We start from the raw sequence: 16,004 nt of genomic DNA on the forward strand, positions 1-16,004 counted from the left end.
TGAAATGTTCCAAGCAGCAGAGAAGGTGATTGAAGAAAGGAAACAACAAATCCTGAAAGAGAAAGAAGAGGAAATGCGCAAAGAGCGGGAGGAACTGGAGAAGACAATAAAGGAAAAGTACGAGCAACAACTGAGAGAAGTGAAGGCTGACATGGAAAGAATAAAGTTAAGGGAAAACTTGGAAAGAGAATTGGGGGCAAAAATGATAGAAATGAGAAAAAGTCACGAAATGCAGGCTCGACAGGAAGCTGAGAAAAGTCCTTCATTTTTCGGCCTAATAGGTAACGCAATTGACAAACTTTTTGGGTATGTGTTTTGATTTGATTTCAGCTGTTAGGAACCCCATTAGCTGTAGCCGAAGCAGTAGCTATGCTTTCTGGGGTCCACACAAAACACAATATTCTGTACATGATAATACATGATCACAACACGAATCAGGACTCCAGTTAGTAAAACCTGTAACTTTGGACTATTGTAAATCAGAATAAAAATCGAATTAGCTCTACACAAAGTCTTAACACTCCAATATGTTATGATGATCCGCTGCATAATAATAATAATAATAATAATAATAGTTTGTTCATGGGTGTAAATAACTGTGCCATTTGTGTAACATAATTTATTGTTTAATAAAGGACAGAAAGCATGGTGTCTGATTTTTAAGTTTATATAACATTCACAGATGCATTGAGAGATTTATCTGATGTGAAGAAAAATCATGTTGTGAAGAACTACATTTCAAAGGCAACACTAATATCTCCTGTAAATGCTGATGGGATGGGTGGGATGGGTGAACAGAGTGTACTATTAATAGTGAATAAAAAAAGAACCATGAACCAACAGGACTCATATTCCTTATTTTCTGATTTGAATCAAGGGTCTAGGGATAGAGGGTGTCGCATGCTGTACAGGGTGTTATTTGTGTTATTGGTATACATAAATAAAATTGACCTGTATACACAAAGTATCTTCACTACATTTATCTCACAGCTTTTGTTACTTTTGGAACAATTTCTGGTTAAAGAGAAACTCAGACACAGAAAATCAGTCCAGTAACAGCACACATATTCAGACAATAAAAATAAATAACCAAATAAAATAAAATGTACAAGACATCCATCTAATCTTCTGACTGGGATCCAATCAAATCACAAATATCAATATCGAGAATAAATGATATAATAAAGCGAGGGGTGTTTTTTAGAAATTCACATTTTGTACAATTTGGCAATTATTAGTAAGTAGTAGTAAGTTAGTAAATAAAGATTATAATTTTCTGTCTGTTACAAAACCAAAGCTAATATTACTATAAGTCAGAGCATAATCAAATTATAACTCAGCACCCAATTATGAAAAAAGAAATTGGATACATTACAAGAGAACATCAAGTGTTCTCCACAGTGTGACTGTGTCCCCGCAATGTGTCTGTGTCCCCGCAATGTGTCTGTGTCCCCGCAATGTGTCTGTGTCCCCGCAGTGTGACTGTGTCCCCACAGTGTGACTGTGTCCCCACACGAGTAACAAATGTTCTGCTGCATTCACAAACACACACTCAGTTCAATCAGTGACGCTACAGACTGTGTTACAACATTTTATTGACATTCTTGAGTTTAATTACATAAAAGTACATTTTTCTAATGCAGTTTGGTTCTGACCCGCCAACTTATTTTTGAATGAAGTTCAAAGGATTTCTCACATTCAGACAACTGCATGGAAGCCACCATGATACAACCTGAAGGTAAATGAAAAACATTAATAATTTTTATCAGTTTACTAAATATTTAAAAATGTCTTAGTCATTTAGTGAAGCCAGAACTGTTACTCAGAGATTGGAACATTTGTTTGTTTTATACAGTTATCACGTGAGCTAGAAATTAACTGCAGCCACTACAAAGTCCTCTTAGGCACTGATAAACACATATTTCTAGTATCTTCAGAGTTATGCTAATACAAGGCATTACATGATTAATTCAAGAGGATACATTATACATTGCTGTGTGTCTTTATTATAAAAAACAATGTCTTTAAATGTTGATGGCATGTTAAAGAAACAGTTCAGTCATATTTTATCTTCGCTCAGTGAATCCACGACTGATGTTTGACACAGCAGACTGCCCTACGTAGGTGCATCGTTAAATAATAATTAAGTCGTAAATCGCCTTCTCATAACATTTTACTTTCAGTGCATGAAAACTAAACTTAATTTTAAGTCTAATTTTGAGTCTTCTGACATGGTCTTCATGGGCTCAGTTCGTAGCCAAGACTAGACCAGACTGGCTGGGTACCAACTATCTTCAAACTAAATGTTCTTGCCTCTAATTGCACTCAATTTATAGAAATAATTTATCTCTAAAATAAATGTATGTATGTACATAAATGTATGCATGTACATAGCTTTGTATGGGCATGTGTACATTTACTGTGTGTATCTTTACTGTACGAATTTTGGTATTTCTAATTGAATCTGTGTGTGTGAGCTTTTGTTTGTTTATGTGTGTATTTGTGTTGTTTTGCTTTATATACTGTATTTTCTGTATATTTGTGTTAAGGAAAACAAGATGGTTCATCTCAAGAGGTTTATCCTTCTAATACATGTGTATAGTAATAGCTACAGGTGTAGGATGGATTTTTAGTTCATAATGTTCACATGTTGCCTCCCTACCCACTAACGTCTCTAAGGAGGCCAGAGGTCCTCAGATTTGACAATCTGTGTAAGTATGCAGAAATAAGTTGCTCACTGTAGCTTTAAATTTTTGCTATTTATCATTTGACTTGGTGATAAAGCCAGAAAAATGATGTGCTCCTGAGGCTGAAACTCCTTTTTCACTGTGAGTTTTTGCAGTTGCTTTGCAGGAATGTAACTCTTAACCTGTTTTTGTTTGGAGATATTTTCTGAGAAACATCCACTGAACGCTAAAGCCGAACCAGTCAGGAAACTACAAGTCTGACGACTGACAACAACGACCTTTGTCATGTTAGACGTATGAAAATCTAAATATAGTTTGATTAGCTAGAGGATGATCCGAATGCAAAATCATTTTTCTCTATGCACTTCTGTGGGCTGTGAAATACAAGGGCCTGAAGCACTGGAAGTAAAATGTTTATGTTTATTTATGTCTCAAAATGATTAGATTTTTCCATGCATAGTATTTTGAGATCTGCTGAATGTTGTAATAAAATAAAAGTCCTTCAACTACATAAATGTTTTAGGAAAAAAAACACATACAAAATTAAAAAATAAAATAATAAAACATAAAAAAGGTTTCATACTATATAATTTTGAGCATTAAAGGTGTTTTGATTGCTGAGTGATTGTCATTCGATTTGATGTCTGTGGAATTCTGGGTAATGTATTTGGATGAATCAATTCAACAGCAAAGCGAGTGTTAGGCGTGTTGTGAGCTGTCTCCCATTACTGTATCTGAAACTAATCGCATCAGTCATATATAACAGGAAGTGTCTCCACTTGTTTGACCCAAAATAAAACCACAGGTTTATATGCATTTTGCTGCAGTTAAACTGATCTTTTCAGTGCAGTTTGCATCCAGGCTTGGATTACAACCAGATCAAACATTTTATATAAATGTTTTTACATATTCAATATATTTATATTATATTTAAATTTCTTTTTTTGTTTGATTTTTATAAAAACAAGTTTATGTCATATTTGCTGAAACTTTCACTCTTTCCTGACAGTAGAAGATGAGAAAGATAATCTATAAATACATGGTTACACACAATGGTTGTTTTCGTTCAAGCCCGTGGATTCTAGAAGCCACTAAGAGGAACCTGATTGTTTCACAGATTATCGGTCTCGTGTTCTACTTTCAGGATATACTGAAAGTTTCAGCAAATATGACAAAGTTATTTTTATAAAAATGACTGCAGCTTTAACAATACAAGTGCTTGTTTTTGGCCCTGCAAGGAAAAAAGTTTGGGCATCCCTAGTTTATTGTTTATAGAACAGTTGCAAATGCAGAGATTGTTCACAAATAAACAAATAAACACCTAAAAATGGCCTTATTTGCTTAAAAACTAACAACTCTTTAACATGTTGCTTAAAAATGCTAAACTGATCTCGCCATAAAAGAAGTTGCTTTGAAAAGACAAATGTAACCACAGCAATTTGAATAAAACCAGAAGTAAGACCTTACACCTTAAACCATCACTGATCTTTTATGCCGGGATCAGACTACACAATGTTTTTGTGTTTCATTACAGTCACATTAGGCGATCAATGGATCATAAATTCTTGCCGTTACTCAATTGAGACGTTGCAGACTAAAGGTTGGAGTCCGACCGATCGTAGCTTCCTGTCCTTCTCAACTTCCATGATATACATGCAGAAGGTTATCAGGCACACTAAATGTTTCATCCTGTATGCCTTGAAGCAGCAACAATTCTTTTCAACGAATTTGGAAAATAGGAGGACATTAGGAGGCCCGGTTCCAGTTTTGCAAACACACCACGAACCTGAGAAGCTGCACATCGTGACTGATTCGTTATCCATCATTACACGTTACAAAACCTGCCCAGTAGGCTAATCAAAAAAGCTCTGAGTTGGCTGCTGCGCAGTAGGGGTGCACAACCAGGAAGTAAATAAATGTTAAAAAATAAATAGATAAATAAATAAATATATGAACAGGAGAAACACCATCCCTGTTTTCAGTTAATTTCCTCCTCACACCTCTCCAAAATCATCATGGGACCTGTTGTAGGTGAGATAAGGAATCATGCGGTCGCCTTTTTGACGGGTCTTTGTGATGTGATGCAGGATAAAACAAGCAACTGTGGAACCCAACGCTCATTTACGTTCCCACCTCTATCGGGTCGTGCCATTATCTGGTTTGATATTGTGCACTCTGATCTCGGCATTAGGCTGGGATGATTCTAAATTTACGTGATGTCACTTCAACCTCCATATTTGACAAACTGATCAGTTTTGAAATGTTGATATTATTAGCTCTACAGGAGAAAGATAAATGGAAAAATGGTTTACTCCTAACCCCCAACAGTCCTCCGTGACCAGAACACCCCGATCTCCCCTGCACATGTCCTCTGTAACCAGTCCTCTTCCCTTGCCGACCGTACTTTTAACTAATCATTGGCGTCTCAGGAGTTTGGAGAAGAATCCAGAAGAGGCCGGCTGGTCACTCTTGGCTTCCTCTTTGGCCTGGACCTTCTCCTCCCCGAGCCCCAGCTCCCCCTCCAGTTGCTCCAGCTCCGACTGGTCCAGCAGCTCAAAGTCCTCCACCTCGCTGTCCGACTCCTCGGCCAGCTCCAGCAGCCTGGAGGATTCTGGAAGTCTTGACCGCTCCAAGTCTTCGCGCAGCGCCGTGAGGCCGACCGCTGCTTCTATCCTCTCCTGGATGGCAGCTGTGACAGCGGCAGCGATGACATCGCCCGCCATCTGGTTAACTAATTCGAGGGCTTTGTCAGTGGGTTGGTCTTTGTAAAGGGAGGGTGTATGCTTGGATTTGATTGGCTTCTGGGGCTGAGGTTGAGGTGAGGGAAGGCCGAGGCTGAGGTCATCGTCGTCGTCGCCATTGGTCGTTGTGCCATTGTCAAGTGAGGGGAATTCTGGAAGGCCGCCGGTGAACGCTTCTTCTCTGTCGAGGTCTGTGAGGTTGAGGTAAAAAGAAAGATTTTTTAAGAAGCTGTGGTAATATTGTTAATGAGCAAGGATGTGACAGCAGTAGCTCAAAACTTTTTCTATCATTGAGTAAAGTGACAAGTGACGTATTTTATGGTTATCTCATATTATATTCAATGCCTAAAAATAACAAAACAGAACAACTGATAAAGTGTACAAAGAACCCAAATAGCGAATGCAATAACTGCTGGAAGTTTGTGTAAAACCAGCAATTTAGAATAATTTTAAGGCAGATTATTTCCTGTGAAATCTGTTTTTTGTTTTGTTTTTTGTCTGTATTATGTATTTTTTTGTTTGTTTTAACAATCATACATCCTAAATAGGCTTCTTTTTGGACAAGGCTGTTTACCCCTGGAGTTGAGGTCACAACAGGTTCACAGTGTGTGAAAAGAAATTTAGTATTAGTTATTTATTTTCTAAAATCTGAATATTGGAACTTCTTAGATATAATACAATATTCAATCCATCCTACATTACTGATATTGTGAGAAATAAATGGATAAAAAAATTAAGGGCATTAAAATTGGATTTTGAAAGAACAGCTTAGTGTGCTTTACATGAAATGCACGTCTGGAGTCAACATCCTAAACAACCTACTGCATGCAATCTAATACATGTCTTCTGCCCTCTGGTGGATTAGCCCTGCACCACAGGCAGTAACAGGCCTTTGCATGTCAAATCCTAAATCCCTGCATGTAGTGATTCACAAGTTTCTGGCAGAGACATCTTTGCAAATTGTGTTAAGAACAAAATGTATATTGTTACTAATATTTCAATATGAACATTTACTGTATTGAAGCTACTTACAATTACTTAATGAACAGTAAACCCCAGACACACAGTGTCAGGAACAATCCCTGTGAATCATCTATTGTACCTGTAAGTTATTTATTCTCACTGTTGAACTGTAGTTTTCTTTTTTTAAAACATAATATGTAGGGAATAAATATTTTTGTGTAGGCTTCACAGATGTTCATATATTATACAGTATATGTTTATAGTGTATAGTAGATTTTGTTTGTCTTGTTAATCAAAAAAACTACACGTGACACTGTGCATAAACAAATTTCTTGTTTAAATAAGTTGCCTAACTTTTAACTACAAAACCGCATCTGTTTAATCAGATGTGCATTTATGTGTCAAAACTTTCATTTTAGATAGCCAACATCTTTATTTTATAACTGTGTGTCAGTCTGTAGCTGACAAACGTACCCTCTGAGTTCTCAGTCTGCGGTGTGTGTCCTTCTGACAGGTTGAAAGTACCGTTGTCTGTCCACGTCACGTCAGACACCTCTGTGTCAGATACAGACATTTCCTTACACACTGTGGAGTCGAGCTGAATGAGGGAAACACATGGAGACGTTAGATTTTAGAGTGCCGTTGCCATTTTCTGGTATGAAAGTATGTTGGCTGGCAAATCAGAACAACTAAAGACATTTAAAACAGATATTTTTGTGCATGTGACACCCTTTTTTACGTTAGAGAGGCAAGTCAGAAAAAAAACCACTGATGATCATTTTTTTTAAGTCTGATCTAAATTGTCAATCTTTCTATGTTTTTTTTCATTTGTTAAACAGGATATAAATAATGCCAAAGTCACTTTTTTTTCCAGGTGAGTTTAATTTTGCAGACTAAAAATAATTTCTAGCCAAAACAAAGCCATGGCAGTAATGTTACATAACTTGCTAAAAAAAAATTAGGTAACTTAAAAAGCTTTTCCTGGTAAAACCTTTTTATTCACCTGTTCTTAAGTCATAAACACAGGAGAGAAAATAATTTAGATCAGACTTTATTTTCTCACTTTCCTCTTAGGGCTTCCCACATCCACTTTATTTATACAACGATGTTATAAAGGATCCTATCTTGAGGGAAGCACATTCAGTCAGTGTAATCTGTAACCAGGTGTTTAGCTTGAAGAGAAACATTGAAAAAGCATCTTTTGGCGTCATTCTGGCATCACTTTCTATGCTGATGTGAAGCATGTGTACTGAATTTCAATTAGCTTTAACTGGACCCTGTCAGGCAACAGATTATAATTAGATTGAGATGAGATGTTCAGCCAACCTTGGGAAACATTGAAGAGAGGTCCGACTCAATGCCCTCTTTCTCAGTCTGAGCCTGCATGATTCTCTTCTCTGAAAAGAAAACATTTAGTTTTTTAGTTCAATATTCAACTAAAATAGTTTGTATTGAATACAAAAAGTAAAGGATAGGCTCAAGGTTTACAACGTTTTATGTTTAAATGTCTGTGATGCTAGTATTGCTAATATTGAGAATTCATCTTTATCCAGTTCATGATAGCATTTCCATTTGCTGCTCTGAACTCTTCTGTTTAACGGCTCCTTTATGAAAGTAAAGTGTTCTACATTTCCAGTTTCTTTGGTAGAAATAGAGCACAAAACAGTTTCTGACATATAACATCTTGACACGTTTGATAGTTACCATGGTTCTCTTTGATTTTTTGAATGAACTCCCCAATGCCGAAGTCCAGCTTCTGCAGAACTGGCTCCAGCCACAAACCAACCTCGTGAGATGAAATCAGAGGCCATAGGAAAACTCCCAGAACTGCAAAGCAAAGTCAAGAGAGAAAAATACGTCAAGATAACTGCTTGTTTCCAGAAAAACAATTAACATACTCCCTGTAAAAGCACATTAAAAAGTAAAAAAAACTTTAGTAAATTAAACTTTATTTGTTTTCTGATTTGTTTTTTCCTTTGATATCTCTCATTGTTGTTATGCTGATGACACACAGCTATACATTATAGCTTCATGGCGTCATGACACTAATCCAAAACCAGGATAAACAAATATGCAGTCATCCTCTAGCTGTGGTGGATATTCTAGTCTAAGCATATACATATATTTGCTCACCTAAAATATATGAGATAACGATCCCTGGAATGTAGCGTCCTAAGACAGCAAAGAAGGTGCACAAACTGCAAACCAGCAGGCAAAACTAGAAGGGAAAGAAAGCAAACACACAAGAGAATGACACAAAATATGTATACTGATGCAGTTCTAATACTAGTCTAATTAAGTGCATTTAGACCTGATTAACGTTTTGTTAAGTTTTCTAAAACATTTCAACAATCAATTGCAATTTTAAACTGAATCAAGAACCAGCAACTGCACTGATTAATTTAATCCTTGGAACAATTTCAAGTCCCGGTGAAGGTTTTTTGTATCTGAAAATACCTACAGAAAACCCTGACAACCATATGCTGTATAGCAGTGACACAGTGAACAGTTGAGGTAAGTCTGAGGTCGTCTGCTGCCTCACCTTGCCCGGGTTTTGCTGTTTGAAAGCCGACGTCTCCTGGAGGAAGAGTTTGAGGGAGTCGCTGAGCTGAGGTCCAGTCCCAGACCGGCTATCCTGGCCTGAGTCAATAATCTCCCAGCTACAAGACAAGGCAGGCAGAAGCTATGTTAATCATCTGTAAGATATCCCAGTGTTAACAGTGTCTGCTATACCACTAAAGGGATGTCAGGAAAATAATTGGGCACAAGAGACATTGGTTTTGGTTAACGATGAATAAAATTTTTCTTTTATCAGCCAAAAAACAAAACAAATACTACATATACAACTTGTAAGTACAGTACAGTGTTGATTAGTGTTTGGGGCAAATTTAGACTCCCTATTACTCATTCATATCCCCTATTCTGTCACTCTCCACTTCGGAAACTTGCTAAGCTAAACAAGCAGTTGAAACAGCTCTGAATTTCGGCCGCCAGAGAAGGGGGAGAGTTGTTGAGGCGGAAGTCGCTGTTACAGTTTTCAATTTCAGCTGCTAGGTATAGACATTAAAACAGGGGAGGGGAGGTGGAGGTGACTGACAATCTCCAAAATCAAGTCTTTACTCTCACCCCATAACGTAGAAAAAATGTATTCACACTTTGGTTTCTCTTTGTAGTCTCCTCCAAGACTCTGAGATCATCTGACCTAAAGCTGTTAACACTTCTTTAACACGTGTTAATTGTGCTAGACTGACTTGACTTATTGGTATGTGAAGATGCTTACCATGTAATTACTAATGGAATATGCAGTGACTCAGCTTTGAAAATAGTATCAACATTTGACTTGACCAACAGAGGTATTGAAGAGGTTTATTTGGAGGCGTAGAACTCTACTATAAAATTAAGTCAAAGAAAAAAGCCAGTCCAAAGCAAATGTCATAGTCTAAATTAAGAAGCCTACCATAAAACTGGCAAGATGACTTAATAGACAGGTGGCAGATGGGAACAGGAACGTGGAAGTGCTTTCCATGCTGTGATACTGCTGGAAATTCTGAGCCACCTGGTGAGGTATGAAACTTTCCCTCGAGGGTTCCCAAAAATTATTTCCTGTTTAAGCTCTACTATCATCCCTCGTGCCCACTTCACATATAACAGCTATAAAAGGCACACATGTTGCTCATGTGTAGGTCATGTGCAATAAATAGATGAAGGCATGAGGCAGCCAAAGTCTTACTTCCTCTCTTACCTAGCTTAACTAACTGTTACCCCATAGGTTTAATCAGTGGGGGTTTCCTTCATCGGTTTTTTATTTTTTAAAGTTTAAACATGTTTCAGGTGTATCAACAACTGTACTCGACAGTAACAAAGACACAACAAATAATAATTTGTTAGCATTCAATAATATCACATTATGTATTTGAAGCATTAGTCAAATTTCCAACCTTGTTTAGACCAAACTAATCAAACTGACAGTGTAACAGTGGACTACGTAACTGCCTCAATAGCTCTCATCTGATTAAATGACAATGTATCAAATTTAAGTCCAACAGTGGATGGAAATCACATGCCCCGTGAAAGCAGCTGTCCTGCGTGGCTGGTGTGAAATCTCCATGGAGATCTGGTTACTACAACAGCAAAGCGGGTTCCCGCCAGTTAACACAGCTGTAAGGTTCCTCTGTTAATTGGAAAATGTGTGATCACAGTCTTTAAGGGGGTAATAGCATATTGAAGATGCAAAATTCAAATGTGATGTGATTGCTTAAGAACGAGTACTTTGGTCTAAAATTTGTTTATTTCAACTGTTTCAGAGAAGGGTCACCAGCTAGGGTTGGGCAATATGATGGGAGTAAAATTATTTAAATTTGTCAACCATCATCGATTTTGCTTTACTGTTTATACTGAGGTAGATATTCTTTTAATATCTCTGGGCATATTAGGATGTGAATATTGATATGAAGCCATGCTCTGCTTTAATTTGGTGTTTCTGACACATTCCACATTTATCCCTCTTGCTGGTAGCTCTTAAGGGAAAGTTTTGGCATTCAAAGTGGTGCAAATTAGCATTTGTTGGCAGCTGGTAGACGAAAATCCTGCCCTGCCCTATTCCCTGTTCAGTTTTCCTCCCCACACACAGCTGTTTAACTCCATATCCACCTTCATCTCACTGCCTTACAAACAGGACATTAAATTCAACGTTTTGGCCTAATAAGCCCACAATTGCAATATCAGTTACAGTTAAGATAGAAAATTACTTGAGACAGTGGTTCATGGTTGATTAATCAGTGTAACCAATCTCTGATATGATGGATGAATTTTGTAAGCATAGCAAATTTAAATGTCAGATATTGTCAAATAAAGGTTTATTTCTGTTTCATTTTTTCCACCTGACAAGAATTACAAAAGTACTCCACCAATTTAGCATTGCACTCCAACCACACTGTTAGACTCCTGACTGACAGTTTAAAAACAGCATCAAAATCAAAGTATTTTGTATTCCATGTATTCTTTCTTGGAAAAACCTGGTAGCTTAACTCAATTTACTTGACTGAACAGATTTGGGTTTCTTATGCTAGCAGCAGCTAGTGTAGCCTCAAGCCACTAGCTTCTAGCCGCTAGCCTCAAGCAGAGATGAGTAGCAGGCTGCAGAGGTCTGGTAACCTCACTTCTTTCTCCCTCCACACTAGCCTTCAGACCCGACTAACTCACTCAAAGCAGTTAGCGTCAGGTGATTTATCAGATTTTATCCAGGTCCTTCAGAAGCTTCAAAAGGCTTTATATAATGTTTTTCACATACACCCCAAGACCTGTAAACATACTTTGAAGTGTAAAACTGGTGGACTTCCCCTCTAAAGTATGTTAGGAGCAATAAGTAATAATAATAAGTAATTGTAATTTGTGGGAATTTGTTGGCAACAAGACTAAGTGACTATAACCATGGTAGCAGCTCTGTGAGGCTGTACTTCGGCAAAGATACTTAGGTGGTTCTTTGAGCTAAATGTCAGCATGCTAACACGCTCACAATTGCAATGCTAACATGCTTATGTTTGGCAGGTAACACTTTCCATGTTCCCCAATCTAGTTTAGCATGTTTAAACAGTGCCAAAGTGACATTTTGATAATAGATGAAAGATCAGAGGATCACCAAAGTGAATGCTTTTCATCCTTAAGGGAACATGAACGTGTGTACCAAATTAAATGGCAATACATCCAATAGTGGTTGAAACATTTTACTCAGCTTTCCACAGATGTCAACTTCATGGTGTCAGTAGAGCAGTGTTTTTCTCAACCTGGGGTTCATTGAGTGGGTTCTAGGGGTTCCCCAAAAAATAGCAGATATTTGAATTTCACTATTATTTAATTTACTTGAAGTTAGCCCCATGAGAATATGTATAGGGATGCCTTCACTTTTAATTTGTAAATCAAGCAGTTATGGAACAATTAAATCTTATCATACAGGGATCCCTAGACTATATCTTATGAAGTATCGACCTAGAAGATGTTGAGATCCCTGAATATATGAAAATAACCTCTGGAGACCATAAATAATTTCACCAAACTTCATATGTAATAGGATATTTTATTCTATACAAAAGTGGTAGACTGACCAACTAATATTGCTAACCCTATAAAGCCACACACTAGCATGAGTAACAAATAAATTTAGACTGAAAACACTGGCTACAAGCTTCAATCCAAAATCATTTGTACAGTTGAAAAAGGGAGACAAACCTCCCTCCCTCATAATCACCCATCTGCTAGACTACAAGGAACAAGCATGAGAGGCCACGAGAAGCTACAGTATCTCATATACACCCACCACCCTATCCACCTGACCCAAACACCCTCGTCATAAGGGTCTCGCATAACCCTTATGACGAAAGGTCAACTCACTGCTCCCCTCTCGACTTCCAGGCACATGCCCCCAGGCTGATTTCCAGGGAAACATGATGGGTCCAACATGTGACAGCGATACTGTGAAGCTATAAAAGCAGCAAGGGATAGACAGGATAAGCATTTAGGTGTTCCATGAAAGACAGACGTCTCCCTGGAACGAGATGCAAGATTTCTTGGCTAAAGTACCATCAAGTTTCACCACATCACAGATCACTTCGAGTGTGGGAGGCCAGTTTGTTACAGTTTGTTTTCCCACCAATGTGGAGACAAGCTCTTTTCTTGGAGGTGACTAGGGTTCAATGGCATGGTTGTAAGCTCAGCTATGTTCAGAAATAACAAAACCCCATTTAAAATTGCTTCCACCATTTAGACCAAGTTAGATAAGAAGGAGACTTTAGCAGGAAAGCCACAGTGCTACAATGCTGATATACTGCTTTATATAAGATTTGATTGGTTGTATCAAAATAATGTGGCCATCTACGTAGAGGGATACCTAATAGTATTACATTGAATTTATGTAATAAAAAATTTATTATTTTGGTTTAGTTTTTTTTTTTTAAAGGACAACACAGGACAAGTGATTTACAGAGCGGATATCTACGCTGTTGCAGACAAAAACAACGCCACTTAATTTCAGCTGGGCACTATTTAGGGTGGACTTATATACCCATCTGTCTCGCTGACTGCTTCTGTCCTCAGAGATTTTTCGGTGAATCACACCTTACCAGTTTTAATCCAGAAGCATTTGCACAACTTGAGAAGAATAACTGTCATGGGTTGCAAATCCCATCATTTTTCAGTCCTCCTGTCACATGCTGTCTGAGCTCCATGACCACTTTGGATACTGAGAAGCAAATGTATCATGTTTCATTACTCCGGATCATTACAGACCACCACCGTCCACTGGCATGCCAATCAATCAGTGAAGAAATTTTGTCACCCTAGTCTGAAGACTTCACTCCAACAGAAAAATGTGCAACTCTCGACGGAGAACTTGACAACAACCACGTCAGAGGACTACAGGCAAGGGAGGAGGGCGCCGGCAGCACCACATGAGCAGCTGTCAGTCAGATATCACTTTTTACCCAACCAGTAATCTCTGAAACAACACAAGGAGTGGCATGTCTGAGCCCCTAACAAGCCCTGTGACGACGCTTTATAAATAGAGTGAGACAAACAATGCGAGGAATGGCAGCAAAAACATTGCAGCTCCTCACTAGTGATTAGGAAGGAGGAGGGGTATAAATATGTTTACCCATCTGTCTGCGTGGGTATATATACCACACAAACCCTGACTCTGATGCACCTAATACCAGTTTATGTTCTGCGTACAGAACAATATACAATAGGCTGACAATAATAGAGTTGAGAGAACAGAGTCCCAGCTGATGGAGTTTACAATTATTGCCTTTGCAAAATGTCTGTCTGCACGAGTCTGCCTGAGACAGGAAGCCAGGAGTTACAAGTAATGATGCCAGTGTTATGGACGGATGGTGAGAGATGATGCAATGATGTGTACCGCTTTCCAAGTAGATTTATGCCATGTTCTCCTTGTTGATGATCTATTTAGGATAAGATAAGATGTTCCTTTATTGATCCCCTTAGGAGAAATTCAAAATTGACACAGCAACATAGGGCAATGTAGTGCAAAAGAAAGAGTACAGAAGTGGAGGTACAACTAGATATCAAAAATAAAATATTACAAAATATAATAGAAAATATAAGACTATAACTGAAAGTATATACACTATGCAATATTCAAGTAAGAATGGTGTGCAAATATTTGAGCAGCTTGACTAAAACTAAACTGTACATGTATAAATTAAATAGATTACATTGAAATAGAGAGTTAAATGTGCCAAACAATTGTGTTTTTTTGTATGAACCAACTCCCCTCGTCATTGCTGAGGTCATAAAGTATGTGTATTAAACACTGATCGCACAAACCAAACACAAACAAGAACAAGATCGCAGTCCCCTATGATAGCTTACTGGGTAGTGTCAAAAGTCTTAATTCAATTAATTTCCACTTCTGTTTTCAGACCTGTTTCTTCAGTTAAAAGTAACCAGGGGTAACTGGGACATTGTTTCAGGAAAGAGATGTTCAGCTTTTCAAGTCTTTGGCACCACAAACAAATGCCCATTTACCTCCATTGTTTTGGAGCAGAAAAAATCTCTGAGGCATATATCTCCAAACCTAGACATATAACACCCAAACTATCACAAGATGTAAGTGAGACTCCAGTCATACCTCAGTCCTGCCCCATGATCTTCAGGAGACATCTCAAGAGCTTCGAGTACCTTCAGAAGAGTTGACGACACTATGAATGGCAGCCAAACACTGGATAGTCAAAGTGATACTTTTGCGAGGTGGGAAACAAGAGACAGCTAAGACTAGTCTTTCAGTAAAAAGCGCAGCCCCAAACTCAAAAGGTTCGAGCCAAACTCAGACTTTACGTGCCACACGGCGCGAGAGCAGCTTGTGTTTATCCTCAATGAAGCCCCAGTTGGAGTATTTCAAGCGGCCTCGTCTAAAAATAAACTGGTCACACTACATTCCAACTGGCAGCCATCAGGAGGACAGAGGGACAGGGTTTGGGGGGGTAACAACAGCAACACCCTTCACCACCACCAACCCCAATACCATCAACCTCCCAAACAAGCCCCCGCTTGTGTCAGTGACATGGCATGGCCAGCCAGATGAGAGCGGACATGTGCGACTGACTCACTGTTGTTTGTATGCTGATGACAGTATTTCCTAAACACTGGTCGTATATTTGAGGGAAAGGTTTGACATCTTTATTACTAAGAGTAAGGCCCTTACAGACACAACCAAGTACGAACCTATCGTGACGTCAACCATTGGTTTCTTTAGTACCATATTTAAGCCTTCATAATTATGGCTGTCGCCATGTTGTTTTTTTTGGTACTAGCAGTGATGATGTATGCGAGTAGAGCTTTGCTCACTGGCTACACTCGTCTGTAGTAGGAAACAATGGCGGCTCATCTGGTCATATACATTCTAGTATTACAGATAAAAAGTACATGAGAAATAGTCAACGCAGGAACAGAATCTGGATCCATATTTGATTAGCACTGCCTAGTTTGACAAATTGATCTGAGTTCGGTGCATTGAGCTGGACGGACTCACTGAGAATGAGCTCACAATCACAAGGTAGCCACGCCCTACCTTGCTTTAAGGTCTATTTTACTCTAAATGGGA

The 16,004-nt window shown here is 38.3% G+C and overlaps 1 protein-coding gene across 1 annotated transcript in view; it reads right to left on the reverse strand.

Annotated features, from left to right (window-relative positions):
• Positions 1–1,565: 1,565 nt before the first annotated feature.
• retreg1 (reticulophagy regulator 1) overlaps positions 1,566–16,004 on the reverse strand; it is a 26,026-nt gene continuing 11,587 nt past the window's right edge. Inside the window, exons 4-9 of the mRNA XM_035670254.1 lie at positions 8,934–9,051; positions 8,525–8,609; positions 8,096–8,218; positions 7,718–7,788; positions 6,866–6,989; positions 1,566–5,619 (exon numbers count right to left, since the gene is read on the reverse strand). Of these exons, the coding sequence (XP_035526147.1) occupies positions 5,102–5,619; positions 6,866–6,989; positions 7,718–7,788; positions 8,096–8,218; positions 8,525–8,609; positions 8,934–9,051 (1,039 nt within the window). The 3' untranslated portion in view covers positions 1,566–5,101. The remainder of the gene's footprint in view (positions 5,620–6,865; positions 6,990–7,717; positions 7,789–8,095; positions 8,219–8,524; positions 8,610–8,933; positions 9,052–16,004) is intronic.

Source organism: Morone saxatilis, unplaced genomic scaffold (genome assembly GCF_004916995.1).
Source record: "Morone saxatilis isolate NCDOM2014 unplaced genomic scaffold, NCSU_SB_2.0 Contig23, whole genome shotgun sequence".
NCBI lineage: Eukaryota > Metazoa > Chordata > Actinopteri > Moronidae > Morone > Morone saxatilis.